The 13110-nt window shown below is 45.2% G+C and overlaps 1 protein-coding gene across 1 annotated transcript; it reads right to left on the minus strand.

Annotated features, from left to right (window-relative positions):
* Positions 1-211: 211 nt before the first annotated feature.
* ccdc150 (coiled-coil domain containing 150) lies at positions 212-12436 on the minus strand. Its single transcript, XM_066709057.1, has 24 exons — positions 12077-12436; positions 11554-11732; positions 11143-11211; positions 10840-10956; positions 10384-10513; positions 10209-10252; positions 8185-8277; positions 7935-8042; positions 7684-7808; positions 7233-7410; positions 5257-5325; positions 4410-4502; positions 3969-4052; positions 3595-3702; positions 3232-3294; positions 2785-2913; positions 2460-2629; positions 2256-2349; positions 1787-1956; positions 1499-1631; positions 1081-1266; positions 909-977; positions 650-799; positions 212-474 (listed from the first exon to the last, which is right to left on the minus strand). Exons 1-24 carry the CDS (start codon positions 12432-12434, stop codon positions 364-366), a joined length of 3030 nt encoding a protein of 1009 aa, XP_066565154.1. The 5' UTR covers positions 12435-12436; the 3' UTR covers positions 212-363.
* Positions 12437-13110: the final 674 nt, after the last annotated feature.

Genomic DNA, 13110 nt, shown 5'->3' on the forward strand with positions numbered 1-13110 from the left:
CTGATTATAAGTACCTTTGGGCTGTACCTTGCTGTTGCGAGTGTGGCCTCTCTACTGCTCCCCTGGGGACATTGGTCATCAGATCCTAGTTCCCCCCTGGGCGGGTTTCTGTCTTGATCCTGTCTGTCAAATGTGGACCGGAACCAGCGGTGAGCTTCCTCCAGATTTTCAGAGATCTAAGGGAGGAAAGATCAAAGACAGGTGAGAAAAAGGGAAAGAGAGAGGGCAAGAAAGAAAATAAATGCTAAGAAGGAGGCTGAAAGGATGATGGAGAGAATACAAAAGCAGCAGGATGAGAAAGAGGTGATGTCAGAGAGAGGACAGGCAAATTAACTTGGAGAGAGGGAATGGGAGAAAGCTTGTTTAGTGAGAGAAAAGGGGCCTTGCCTGCTGTGACTCCAGGCTGGCATCTCTCAGCCTCTGCTCTGCTGCCTCCTTGGCCAACGTCAGCTGCCTTACTTGCTCCTGCAGCCTCTGAAATAAAGGGCCAGCACTCACTTGAATGTCCCCCTCCACAGACGCATAACCAAGGATCACACCACTTCACAAAACAGCCACCGCTGAACCATAAAGTGTACCCAACTTGTTTGTTCTCCAATGGACGCTCAACTCTTCCCCCCCACACCAGCATCAGTGTCGACCTACTCACCTCACACTGCTTCTGAAGCTCCTTTCGCTGCCCCTGCTCTCTCGTCAGCACCTCCCCCAACGTTGCTGCCTCCTGCTGGCCCGAGGACAGAGACCGCAGCTCCTCCTGCAGCAAGGCCATCTCCGCCAGGAACTGCTGGATCAGCTGACCCTGAGTGGGAGAGGAACGCATCACTTTCAGGGCGTAACTATCTGAAATGATTAGCTGGACTGAGAGTGAGAGTGTAAAAATAAAAGTTGAACCCAGAAAGGAAAGTCACCTGCTCATAATTTTTCCTCTGGTACTGCTCCTTTATGCTCTCCATCTCTCTCATCTCACACTCCACCTCCTGAGGGAAAGAGAGAGAAGGAGTGAGACAATCACGGTATAGTGAGACCATGAGAACAATGCATGATGGAGATATTGAGGAGTGAGACAGGGAGACACTATACCGTCACTCTCTGTGTGTTGCTGGCTCGGCTCTCCAGGTGCTGTTTCAGCTGCGCCCTCTGACCTTTGATCCTAACCTTGTGATTGGCCACAACCTTCTCCAGCTCGCCCACCTTTTCTCGTAGCTCCCGATTGGCCCTGGAGAGGTCTGCTGACCTGGATGATGCCTCCTCTAGGGCCTTCTTCAACTGAAGGAGGGAGGAGTGGGGTCAATGGGTAATGCCACAGTCTCAGGGTTACACACAACCTCCCTCAATAGTTACTGCTGGAATCCTTCTGTCTATTCCACATTGGGGTTCTCTTTTGCGATTGTACATTAGTTATAATTCATATTGGTTTGTACTGTTTTTAATGTCACTTTGCTTAAAAGTACTGCCAAATACATACAGAAGTAACCATAATAAAGAAAACCTTCCTTACCTCAGCAGTCTCTCTCTGTGTGGCTCTCCTACACCCCTCCTTCTCTCTCTGTTTCTTCAGCTGCTGTTTCAGGGAGTCCAGGCACTTTGTGAGACGACACACCTCCTCTCGGCACTGGTTCAGCTCTTCCTCCCTGCATAACACATTGGTACATAAAATAGTACAAACACAAGTACAAAAGAGTAACACTCATACAAACCCAAAGTTATACATTACATACAGGTACATATACAGAAGAATGTATTAATCTGCACACTCAAATAAAAATAATTACAGCTACACACTCACCTCTGTGCGAATAGCTGCTGGTGCTGCGTCCCTGTGCTGTCCAGCTGTTCCTGGAGACGACTCAGCTTGCTCTGCAGAGCGCTCTTGGCCAACAGAGTCTCCTCTAAACTCTGGGCAAGCTTCCTGTTGTCCCTCCTGGCAACTTCCAGAGCCTTCTGAAGAGGCTTGACCTGGATTTTGTATTTTTTTTTTTTTTTTTTTTTACATACAATTATGTTACAGGAATGCAGATAAGACTATTGGGAAATAATAATGTACAATTATTTTTTCTTTTCCCATATAAGATAGTTGTACAAGTGCACACACAAATTGAAAACAGCCTGCCATGTATTTCCAGCCACGAGGACATCAGAGGAGGAATATGGCTTATTGTGTTAGTTATATCAAGTCATAAATACAAAGCTAATAAAACACTGTGTTGCCCTGATTGGCTGATCAATTTGCTGCCCTGTGCCCTTTGACCCCTGACCTCAGTGCGGTGCTGTGCCTGTGCCAGGGCCAGTCTGTCCTGGAGCAGCTCTACCTCTGCCTTCATCTGCTGGAGCTCCTGCTGCCCCTGGACCCTGCAACACACAACAACACTAATAAAACTCTCTAACTTCTGATAAAGAGCACAGGAAAATAACACACAACAATGCCACAGAACCTATCAACGGGCTGGTAAGACCAGTACCTCGCAGTGCGCAGGGCATTGACCTCACTGTCCCGGCCCCCCAGCTCCGTCTGCAGAGTTTCTGTGCTGTGCTGCAGCCGGGCGTGGGAGGCCAGCACACTGTCCAGCGTCTCTGCCACCCTGCTCCCATCCTGCTGGCACGCCCCCAGCCGCCGCTCCAGCAGTGCGACCTGCAGTGCGGAACAGCAGCAAAATGGAAAGACATGAATAAATCAGATTAAATTAATAAAATCAAAGCAAATGTATTGGAGGGCCTGTGAGAAGTTAGACAACAGGCAAAAATACATCACTACACATTTGTAATTCTAATCTACTCCATTCTGACCTTGCTCCTGTGCTGCTCTTCCAGTCCCTCCAGTTGCCCCCGCAGCCCCTGGGTCTCACCCACTGCCTCGTCCCTTGCCGAGATCGCCAAGGCAAAGTCAGTCTCCTTCCTCTCAAGGGCTGCCTGGCACTGCACTCAGACACAGAGAGAGAGATAGATTTAAATAAGACACTCTGTCTGATCTACAGAACCTGAGAGTGGGAGAGTTGTGTTAAAAGTGAGGCAGTGACAGGGAGAAAGAGAGAGACCTCTATCAGCAGAGTTTAGATTCAGTGTGATATAATGTCCAGCCTGTGCTTAACACAAACAAGACAGACTGGACATTATGTCACACTGAATATAAACTCTACTGATAGAGTTCACAGGACAAATACATAAACACACATAGGCTAGCCAGAGCAGGGAAATGCCAGAGATGAAAGGAAACACACACTGAAGCTGGGGTACCTGTGTGAGCTGCGCCTCCAGCCTCTGACAGCTGGTCTTGCAGGAGTTCAGCTCAGTACAGGCCTGCCAGGGATAAACACAGTACACAGCTCAGCAGGGCCTCTCAGGCTGCAGGCTGGGCCTTGAACACTGAGAAAGCTAAAAAACTAGGGTGGCACTTCAGTTCCTCTTCCTGTATGTATCCGGAAATCATACACACACAAAAAAAGACCTGCTGGTACTTTAAGGACATTACTCTGTAAACAGAAGTATTTTATCCAGCATTTAATTCATAACAGCAAATCTGAATGCTGGATGCTCACACTGCAGTGTGTTGTATTTATGGTTTGGGGTGTGTGTGTGTTCAGCTCTGCAGCTCTGTACCTGTGTGTACTTGGTCTCCAGGGCTGTGCACAGTTTGCGTTGCTGTGCACAGTCAGCCCTGGCATCCCCTAGGGCCTGCAGCTCCGTCTGCAGCTGCTCCACCCTGGTCTGGGGCAAAGAGAGAAATACAGACTGAGTATCAGAGGCTTTTTCTGGGAGAGAGAGTCAGTAACACCAAAACAACACAGCAGCACTCTTAACAGAACATACAGACAAGGTGTAATTGACTTTACTGCACCCAAAGGTAAGTTATATTCTCACAGTCACAGACTCGATCTTAATATCTTAATAGCTAATGCAGGAGTTCTTCTGCGTTCTTTACCAATTATAAAGTGTATAAAAATCCTGAAGTGAGCTGAATGAATGCCCCTTACCTGTAGTCTGCCCTTGTCATAGGCCAGTTTGTTCTTGCTCTCCGTCAGCTCGGCTAATACCTGCTCCACCTGCTGCTGTGCATGCTGGGAAGAGAGGACATAGAGAGTGTCACCAATGCAAACCTGCACCATATGCCCTGTTCTTTTACCACAGTCTCACCTTCCCTTTCCCCTACATGACCCAAATAGTACACTACAACTGTGCATTTTGTTAGCTCTCCACAAACATGAAGTTCTGTCACTGAGGAGAAGAGTCATGACTGGTGCCAGGCTAATCTAAATTAGGCTAATCCCATACTAGTGATACCCTTTACAGTTGAGCACACTGTTGGACACTGTGGAGGACACATGGGGTACTAGATGAGTCCTCTGAGATGATGGCTGATGGACAGAGTATTTATTCAGAGATCAACATCAGCACAAGGCCCTCTGCCCTCTCACCTGCTGGTGCTCCATGGCGGCCAGCCTTCCCATGAGCCCCCGGTTCTCCTCTTCCTGTTTCTTCAGGGCGGAGCTCAGAGACCCCGCCTCCAGCTGTCAACACAAGACACACGAGAGACAGACTGTCGATGAAGAATCTGAGCTGTCAATCAAACAGCAGACCTGCACTTCTCCTGAAAATTGCTTTCGTTAGTATTCCTGGTAAATGCCATTTATAATGCATTGAGAATGGAACACTACTTAAACTGTCATTTATCACACAACAATGCACAATTTGCCTGCTCCTGCGTGTTGTTACTTTTGGCATTTTCAATCTCTAATTGCTTTGACAATGTACTAAATCATCTTGGTTGAAGGAGTCTGCCAAATCACTCATAACAAAGAAACAAATTAGAAATAAATAAATAAATCTGACAATGAACGCAATTAGCAGTGTATTGGCTGTGCTAAATGTAGCCTTCTAAGTGATCATTGAGTTATTCAGTGATGTTGTCTTTTGTCTGTTCACACATTTCTGCTGGTTGTTGGTATTGCATAAGTCAGGACTTTTTCAATGTATTATTCAGTGTGAACCCATTTCAACACTGGCATATTTCTCTCAAGTCCTAAAATGCTGCACATACAAGTTCATATCTTAATACTGTTTATACTTTAAACGTAAAGTATTTTAACTTAAGCCTTATAAACCAAAATCACTTTGAAATTGTAACCCCATTCCTTTATTGTGTGATCCCCAACTGAGGTCACGACCCCAGAGTTGGGGTGTTGGGGTGTGTGCTGCACAGAGGACCGTGACTGTGACTGGGCAGGGTGGCAGGGTGTGAGGGTGTTGGTGGTGAGGCATTACCTTAGTCTCTGTCAGCTCTGTCTCCAGGGCAGCCTTCACCTCCTGCAGCCGGCCCACCGTGCTCTGCAACTGTCACACACAGACGCACATCTCACTGCTGCACAGAGATTACACTACAGGATCCACAGAGACTGCACTAACATATCATAATAAGACCTTTTAAAACCAATCTTTAGAAAATGTAAAGAAAATTCACCACAAATTTACCAAAAAATTCTAGAATTGTGACTAGTTCAAATTAAATTAACAATTATGTATTCAAGCTGTATGAATTGCAAAATAATCAAACATGTTGATGCTAGTGCAATATATACAGTACCAATGCAATTAAAGTAATCAATGACAAGGGTTATTGTTGTTAATTAAATCAACTATTTTAATAAAGTAATTTGCATATGTATGAAATCCTAAATCATATTAAGTCAAAGACTGAAGAAAATAAAAACAGCAATCTGACCTAACTAGTAATGTTCTCTCAGTTCACTGGCAAAAAATACAACTTTCATTGTCTACATATTGGTCAAGAAATGAGGTAACCTATTGCAAGTGCTTCAATTCTGCACACTATTTTTCACACTAAATCTTTTAGCTGCAAAGACTACTCCTTTAGAAAAGTTAAGGGAGGTTACGCAGCATCTAGGTGTACTGTAGTGTACCATAATAACTGTAGGTTACTGCACTAGTGTAAACAGCAGAAAATAAAATGATTGGCAAGTCTGGAATGATTTGTACATGTATGTTTTACACACTTCCTAATTACCAAACTGAGATAAAAGGATATTCAAACTGTGTAAAAGTAATGTAATGTTCCAGTGGGATTTGAGCCCAGGTCACTTGACACAGGGTTAACAAAGTTACTGACCAGATTTCTAAACAAGCCTTCAGCATCGCTAGTATTACACAATTGTTTTTTTGATACGCAAGTTCACTCAGTGGTTCAGCAACAGTGAATCTAATTCTCTGTAATGGTTAGTTATTTATTGTATTTGTGTGCTCCCTGGGATTTATGCTACCGAGTTTGTAAAATTCCTCTTTAGCACTGTTTCCACACCGGCCAATATCCCGTACTCTGGTTAGAGAAAATACTTAATCAGAGTTTATAGCCCGGCACTGTGTAATAATACTGATATATATGTAATTAGATCAAAAGATTCCAGGCTATAAAGCAACAGAAACCCGGTGCAAACGATGCCACTACATAAAACCTACATCCCTGCATTTACTACATTTCTCTTAATTTGAATGAGTCCTTGTGTGACTAATGACTTGCGCTGATATGACGACTTCTGTGGTTCGGCACATTAATAGGTGTCAGTGATGAAAAGTGCAGTCGTGTTATAGTCAGAATCTAAGTTTTTAACATTTACTGTGCATTGTTCTTGCCTATATTTATGAGTTTGGTTGTTGTATAGTTTTCATTTATACCCACATTATCTAGCAACCATTGTTCAATAGGGTATGGGCAGTTTATTTAAATACGATATAACCTAATACTCAGATAATTTCACACACGACAGTTTTCAGAATGTGAGATCCCTGGTATGAGGTATTTTCATTTTTATATATATCTAAAAACTTTTTTTTTTTTTTTAAGTTTTTAAAGGGCATGAAAGAATCTTATATAAAGAAAGATTAGACTGCGGGGTCAATAGAGCACAGCAGTCCACTCCAGCACACAGAGCACAGACAGAGGGTCATATCCGCTCTTATTGAGAAGTTAATCAGACAAGGAAGGAACAGCTCCCTTTTTGCAAAACCAAGATGTGGAATGACACACCTGATCTGTGATTTGAATATGGTTATTAACAGTAAGACAGTAAACCATTCTGTGCTGTTAGATGTGTTCAGCACAAACAGTGGCTGCTTTCAACAAGTGTGTTAGTAGCCAAGCTGTTACAGAAACTACTGTAATGACTTCAGTTATTCAAATATGACTTAACCCTCTGATTCCCCTGCTCCATCAGCACCCAAGTCACCTGAGTCTTTGCACTCTCTCCGTCCTTCCTGGCTACATCCCTCTCCCGAAGGGCTGTCTCCAGCTCCCCCCGCAGCCTGTCGATGGTCTGCTCCAGCAGCTCTCTCTGAGTGACAGCCGTCTCCTGTGTAATGGCAGATCTCTGACGGAGTTGGGCGTGGTCCGCCCGCAGGGCCTCACTGTGTAGGACAGACATACTCCTTCACTCCCTGCTCCCTATCCCCTGACCCCACATAAAGAGAGTGGGTGCCCCAATTCACCAAGGTTCACATAAATTATAATGAGGATGGCAAAAGGCAAGGTTTGAATTGTGCTCAGTGCTGCTCCTCAATAGAAGGTGCAACACTGACTTCCTGTGGCCAATGGTTAGATCTGCACCCAGTTTACTTTGTTTAGTCCCAAAAGAGAGCAATTAAATCCAAACTAAATCTTTAGAAAGCTTCCATACTCACAGCTCCCTCTGCAGCTGCAGCCTGTCAGACAGCGCCCCCTGCAGCTCACTCTGGATGTTGTGCCGCGCGGCATCCAGTAACAGGTCCTGCTCCTGCAGCTTCTGCTCCAGGCGCTCCTTGTCTGCCTGGTGGCCACACAGTAAAAACATGTCAGCCTCCCGCGATAACGGCAACAGAGCCACTACAGCTGGGGTAGCAACAGACCGACCTCCCTGCCACTCTCCTCAGGGTGACAGGACATTCACCCTCACCTTGAGACTGGCCTGGTGTTCAGAGACGAGCCGGGCGTTGTCCACGGTGAGGGAGCGCAGGGCGGCACCGAGCTCCGCACACTGACTCTCCAACTGCTCGTTCAGAGCCTGCACAGCGAGAGGAGTAGTGGGAAGGAAACACTGTTTACACAGAAGGTACAATGGAGCGCACTGCAGGGGATCACATGATCGCATGATCACATGCTGCTGGAAAAGACAGTGCATAAGCGACACGTAAGTGCCCTCTGACCTGCACTCTATCCGCCGCGCTCCTCAGACTATCCCTCTCCTGCTGCAGACGGCCGTTCTCATCCTGCTGCTTCTGCAAGGCCAGTTGGACACTCTGGATAACACACACACTGTGTTAATAAATACAAACATTACATAAACACACTTAACTACACAATGAAACAGAAAAACAAAGAAACTCCCACACACTAATGCACACAAACTCAGACAGATGTGGAGAGTGAAGGTACAGACATGCTCAAATTTGTTGGTACCCTTACAGCTCATTGAAATAATGCTTGATTCCTCCTGAAAAGTGATGAAATTAAAAGCTATTGCATCATGTATACTTGCATGCCTTTGGTATGTCATAGAATAAAGCAAAGAAGCTGTGAAAAGACATGAATTATTGCTCATTTTACAAAGATATTCTAAAATGGCCTGGACACATTTGTTGGTACCCCTTAGAAAAGATAATAAATAATTGGATTATAGTAATATTCCAAAATAATTAGTTTCTTTAATTAGTATCACACATCTACAATCTTGTAATCAGTCATTCAGCCTATTTAAAATGGAGGAAAGTAGTCACTGTGCTGTTTGGTATCATTGTGTGCACCACACTGAACATGGACCAGAGAAAGCAAAGGAGAGAGTTGTCTGAGGAGATCAGAACTACAATAATATACAAGCATGGTAAAAGTAAAGACCATCTCCAAGCAGCTTGATGTTCCTGTGACAACAGTTGCAAATATTATTAAGAAGTTCACAGTCCATGGAACTGTAGCCAACCTCCCTGGGGGCGGCCGCATGAGGAAAATCGACCCCAGATTGAACAGAAGGATAGTGCGAACGGCAGAAAAAGAACCAAGGATCACTGCCAAAGAGATACAAGCTGAACTCCAAGGTGAAGGTACGTCAGTTTCTGATCGCTCCATCCGTCGCTTTTTGAGCGAAATTGTCCTCCATGGAAAAAGACCCAGGAGGACTCCACTTTTGAAAGAAAAACATAAAAGACCCAGACTGGAATTTGCTAAAATGCATATTGACAAGCCACAGTCCTTCTGGAAGAATGTCCTTTGGACAGATGAGTCAAAACTGGAGCTTTTTGGCAAGTCACATCAGCTCTATGTTCGCAGACGAAAAAATGAAGCTTTCAAAGAAAGAACACCATACCTACAGTGAAACATGGAGGAGGCTCGGTTATGTTTTGGGTGTGCTTTGCTGCGCCTGGCACAGGGTGCCTTGAATCTGTGCAGGGCACAATGAAATCTCAAGACTATCAAGGCATCCTGGATCGAAACGTACTGCCAAGTGTCAGAAAGCTCTGTCACAGTCGCAGGTCATGGGTCCTCCAACAGGATAATGACCCAAAACACACAGCTAAAAGCACCCAAGAATGGATAAGAACAAAACAAATGGATAAGACTGTTCTGAAGTGGCTTTCTATAAGTCCTGATCTGAATCCTATCGAAAATCTATGGAAAGAGCTGAAACTTGCAGTCTGGAGAAAGGCTCCCACCAAACCTGAGACAGCTGGAGCAGTTTGCTCAGGAAGAGTGGGCCAAACTACTTGTTAACACGTGCAGAAGTCTCACTGAGAGCTACAGAAAATGTTTGATTGAAGCGATTGCCTCTAAAGGTTGTGCAACAAAATATTAGGTTGAGGGTCCCATCATTTTTTTCCATGCCATTTTCATTTGTTTTATTATTTATAATTTATGTTGAAAAACAAAATCAAAAGCAAAGTCTGATTTCTATTAAATATGGAATAAACAATGGTGGATGCCAATTACTTTTGTCAGTTTCAAGTTATTTCAGAGGAAATTGTGCATTCTTCTTTTTTTGTAGAGGTGTACCAACAAATTTGAGCACGTCTGTATATAAAGGTAACTTAATAGTTGCTGCTATTCACTATGTAAACGCCAGGTTGGTTTTGATATGGGTTTTGAATGGGTACGTGCATGTGATATCTGAAATGTATGTATGTACCAAGTATGTATTATAACATAAATAAAGTCAAGAGTCAAAACACTTTGTCCTTACTTTAAGTTCCTTCGTCAATTCAGAAACACAGGATTCTTTGGCAGCTGTAACGTAAAATGAAATAAAAATTAAATTAAAATTAATCATTGGACATTGATTGAAAGGCATGTCAGTTCCCAACAGTGAAGAGTATTGGGAAGGAATTGTGAACTGGTCCCAGAGTGCGGTCTCTTACCTTCCTGCTCTCTGAGGCGCTGGCACTGCCCCTCCAACTCCTGTGCCCGCGCTGCCTCTCTGTGCAGCTGCTGCCTGGTGTCCTGCCCATCTGTCTGCAGGGCCTGGCAGTCCTGCTGTAACACCTGTACCTGCAGGCAGAAAGAGAGCATTTTTTTTAAATGGAGATTAAAAGGCAATAGACACAAAATGGAAGTGCACACACTACTGTGACACAAACTGTAACAAAGAGCCTGCTCTCGCTCCACCTCTTATCACAGGCACTCGTCCCCTCATTTTCCCCTCACACTTGCCTGTGATGTCTTACACTCTCTCAAACTGGACCTCTTAAGTACCAGCCCTGCCACCCTACCTCCCTGGCCCTTTAATTGTGTCTGGTACCCTTTCATTTAGTGTGAAGCATTCTGGTAAAACTCTAAATAGTCATTGTTACTATTATGATGATGGATGTTATTACCTGCCCTCTCTCCACCTCCACCACTCTCTCCATGTCCTGTACCCTCTGCAGCAGAGCACCATGGGATTCCTCTATCTCTCTACGGAGAGACACCTCCTGAGACAGCTGCTCCCTCAGCTGAGAGATATACAGGGAGAGAAGGAGGGAAAGGAAGACATAATTAGTCATGATGATGAAAATAAAGTGAGAGGGAGAGGCAAACTCAGTGACTGACAGAGACAGTCCAGTTGACACACAGAAAAGCCCAACAGTGTTGATTATTTTGTCCAGCCCTTGCCCCTTCCCCCATGCTGTGGCCCTCACCTCCTGCAGTCTATCGCTCATCTGGGCTTTAACCCCTTTCAGCTCCTCTGCAGCCAGGGCTACATCCATCTAAAGACACAACGCACACCAACATCAACATCTTCATCCCCATACCACCTACAACAACCATCACAGTTGGCTACAAATCCTGTTTTTCTTGTATTAAATCCTCAATCCCCAATTTAATTTCCTTGTTACAATGTATGGTTTAGTGGAACCAAGAAGCGTTTTAAAAAAATAATGTGAAAAGAAATAAGGAATAAGCTTAAAAAGAAAGTGAAAATTGGTATTGGAATGAAAAACAGGAACTGCCCCCAGCCCTGATACCAGACTGGGTATATAAGATGCTAACCTAAGGGTCTCTAACTACCAAGCCATCTTCTCTGTTACAATGCAGTGCCAGTCCAGTACCTTGGTGGCTGTGGCGACCTCGAGGGCATCACCCAGCCTGCGTGCCTCCTCCAGAGTAGCCTCCCTGTCCTGGGACACCTGGCGCAGCTGCTCTCGCGCCCGCATCACCTCTCGCCGCGCTGCACGCCGCTCCTCAGCCTGCTCCTGCTGCAGGGCTGCCAGCTGCTCCGCCAGGCGAGCTGCACACACACACACACACAGCTAAGTCATGATCTTCTGCTCCATATCCTGAACAATATTTCTCTTGAGCGATTAGAAGGATCTCTTGGGCTGTCAGGAAAGGTGCTTTGGAAATCTAATCTCACACCCTCATCCATCAAGTCACCACTCCAAAGGTTCCACTCAGCAGTGTTCATCTTTCATCTAGTGTTCAGATTGTGCCTGTGTTTGCCATGCGTTTACTCTGACAAATGAAAAGTGAAAAAGTTGTCCCAATAGCATTACAAATGTCCAAGTCTTGTTCTGCAAGCCAAACCGCCCCTTGCCCTTCCCCCCCTCCTCTGCTGTGTGGAAGGACACTAACCTGAGTGTGAGGGGTTGAGCTCGCGATCGGTCTCCAGCCTGAACACAGTAAGCTTGAGCGTCTGGAGGAGACTCTCCATGCGACACACACGGCTCACCAGCGCCTCATAGCTCCGCCACAGGACGCCACCGCTCCCGCTGAACGCCGTCCGGGCCTGCAAAGGGCTGAGGGGCTGGCTGGGCTGGGAAGAAGCCAGAGGGGTGGCCAGGAGCTGCTCACGGGGGACCCCCAGGGACCCCACGCCCTGAATCAGGGCCTCCGCCTGCTCCTCCGCAACCTGCAGGCGCTGCTGCAACACGGAGAGGGACTCCGGGGCCGTGGCCCCTACATGCAGCGGGGCGATCACCATACGGGACATCCCAGTACTGCCCAGTGGGAGAGAAAGGGAGAGAGTGGTGATTGACATGGTGGTCCAGCATGTGTACTGTGTCCCAACATTTCACATCAAAATGATTAGCCACTTCAGAAGGAAATGGCCTGTACTGAGTCTGGGAAATATATGGAACTATATTAAAGGATGGTGCAACATTCTGGAAGTGCAACTACAGTAAGTACAGAGTTTAGTAGCAGTAATATTACAACAGGGGGCAAAATACATTTACAGTTCAACAAGATACAATACAACTAGCTAACATAATGAAATAAGCAACGAGTTTCCTAAAACATATACACGAAGAAGTATACAGCTTTTTAATCTACTTTTTTCTACCGAAATCGACACAGATAAAACAACAGTACAATTTAATGCAACTTTAGTACTAACTCAGAACCAAAGGCTGAGATTTTCCGTTAAACCAAGACATCACAGCTGTGGTAGCTCTGCAATGTGCTATAAAATGGGCATTTTTCCTATCGAGGACATTTATTTTAAACTGATTTTGTGCCTCATTTGTATATTTTAAACAAGTGTAAGAGGGCGTTATACTTAAGAAATTGATTGTTTGTATTTCTGATCATCCTACCTTACAAATCACGGACACTTCCTGGGTACGCGGTCTCTATGGAGACATCTCTTCCAGCTTCCGCTGTTCAAA

This window comes from Amia ocellicauda, chromosome 7 (genome assembly GCF_036373705.1).
Source record: "Amia ocellicauda isolate fAmiCal2 chromosome 7, fAmiCal2.hap1, whole genome shotgun sequence".
Taxonomy (NCBI): domain Eukaryota; kingdom Metazoa; phylum Chordata; class Actinopteri; order Amiiformes; family Amiidae; genus Amia; species Amia ocellicauda.

What these genes read in the sequence shown, in the direction of transcription:
- ccdc150 (XM_066709057.1), bottom strand. Translation starts at nt 12,434, where the DNA reads ATGTCCCGTATGGTGATCGCCCCGCTGCATGTAGGGGCCACGGCCCCG. An exon ending in ATGACAAGGGCAGACTACAG is followed by an intron (nt 3,703 to 3,968) that starts GTAAGGGGCATT and finishes TCTTTGCCCCAG; the next exon opens with ACCAGGGTGGAGCAGCTGCA. An exon ending in AGGCACAGCACCGCACTGAG is followed by an intron (nt 1,957 to 2,255) that starts GTCAGGGGTCAA and finishes TACAAAATCCAG; the next exon opens with GTCAAGCCTCTTCAGAAGGC.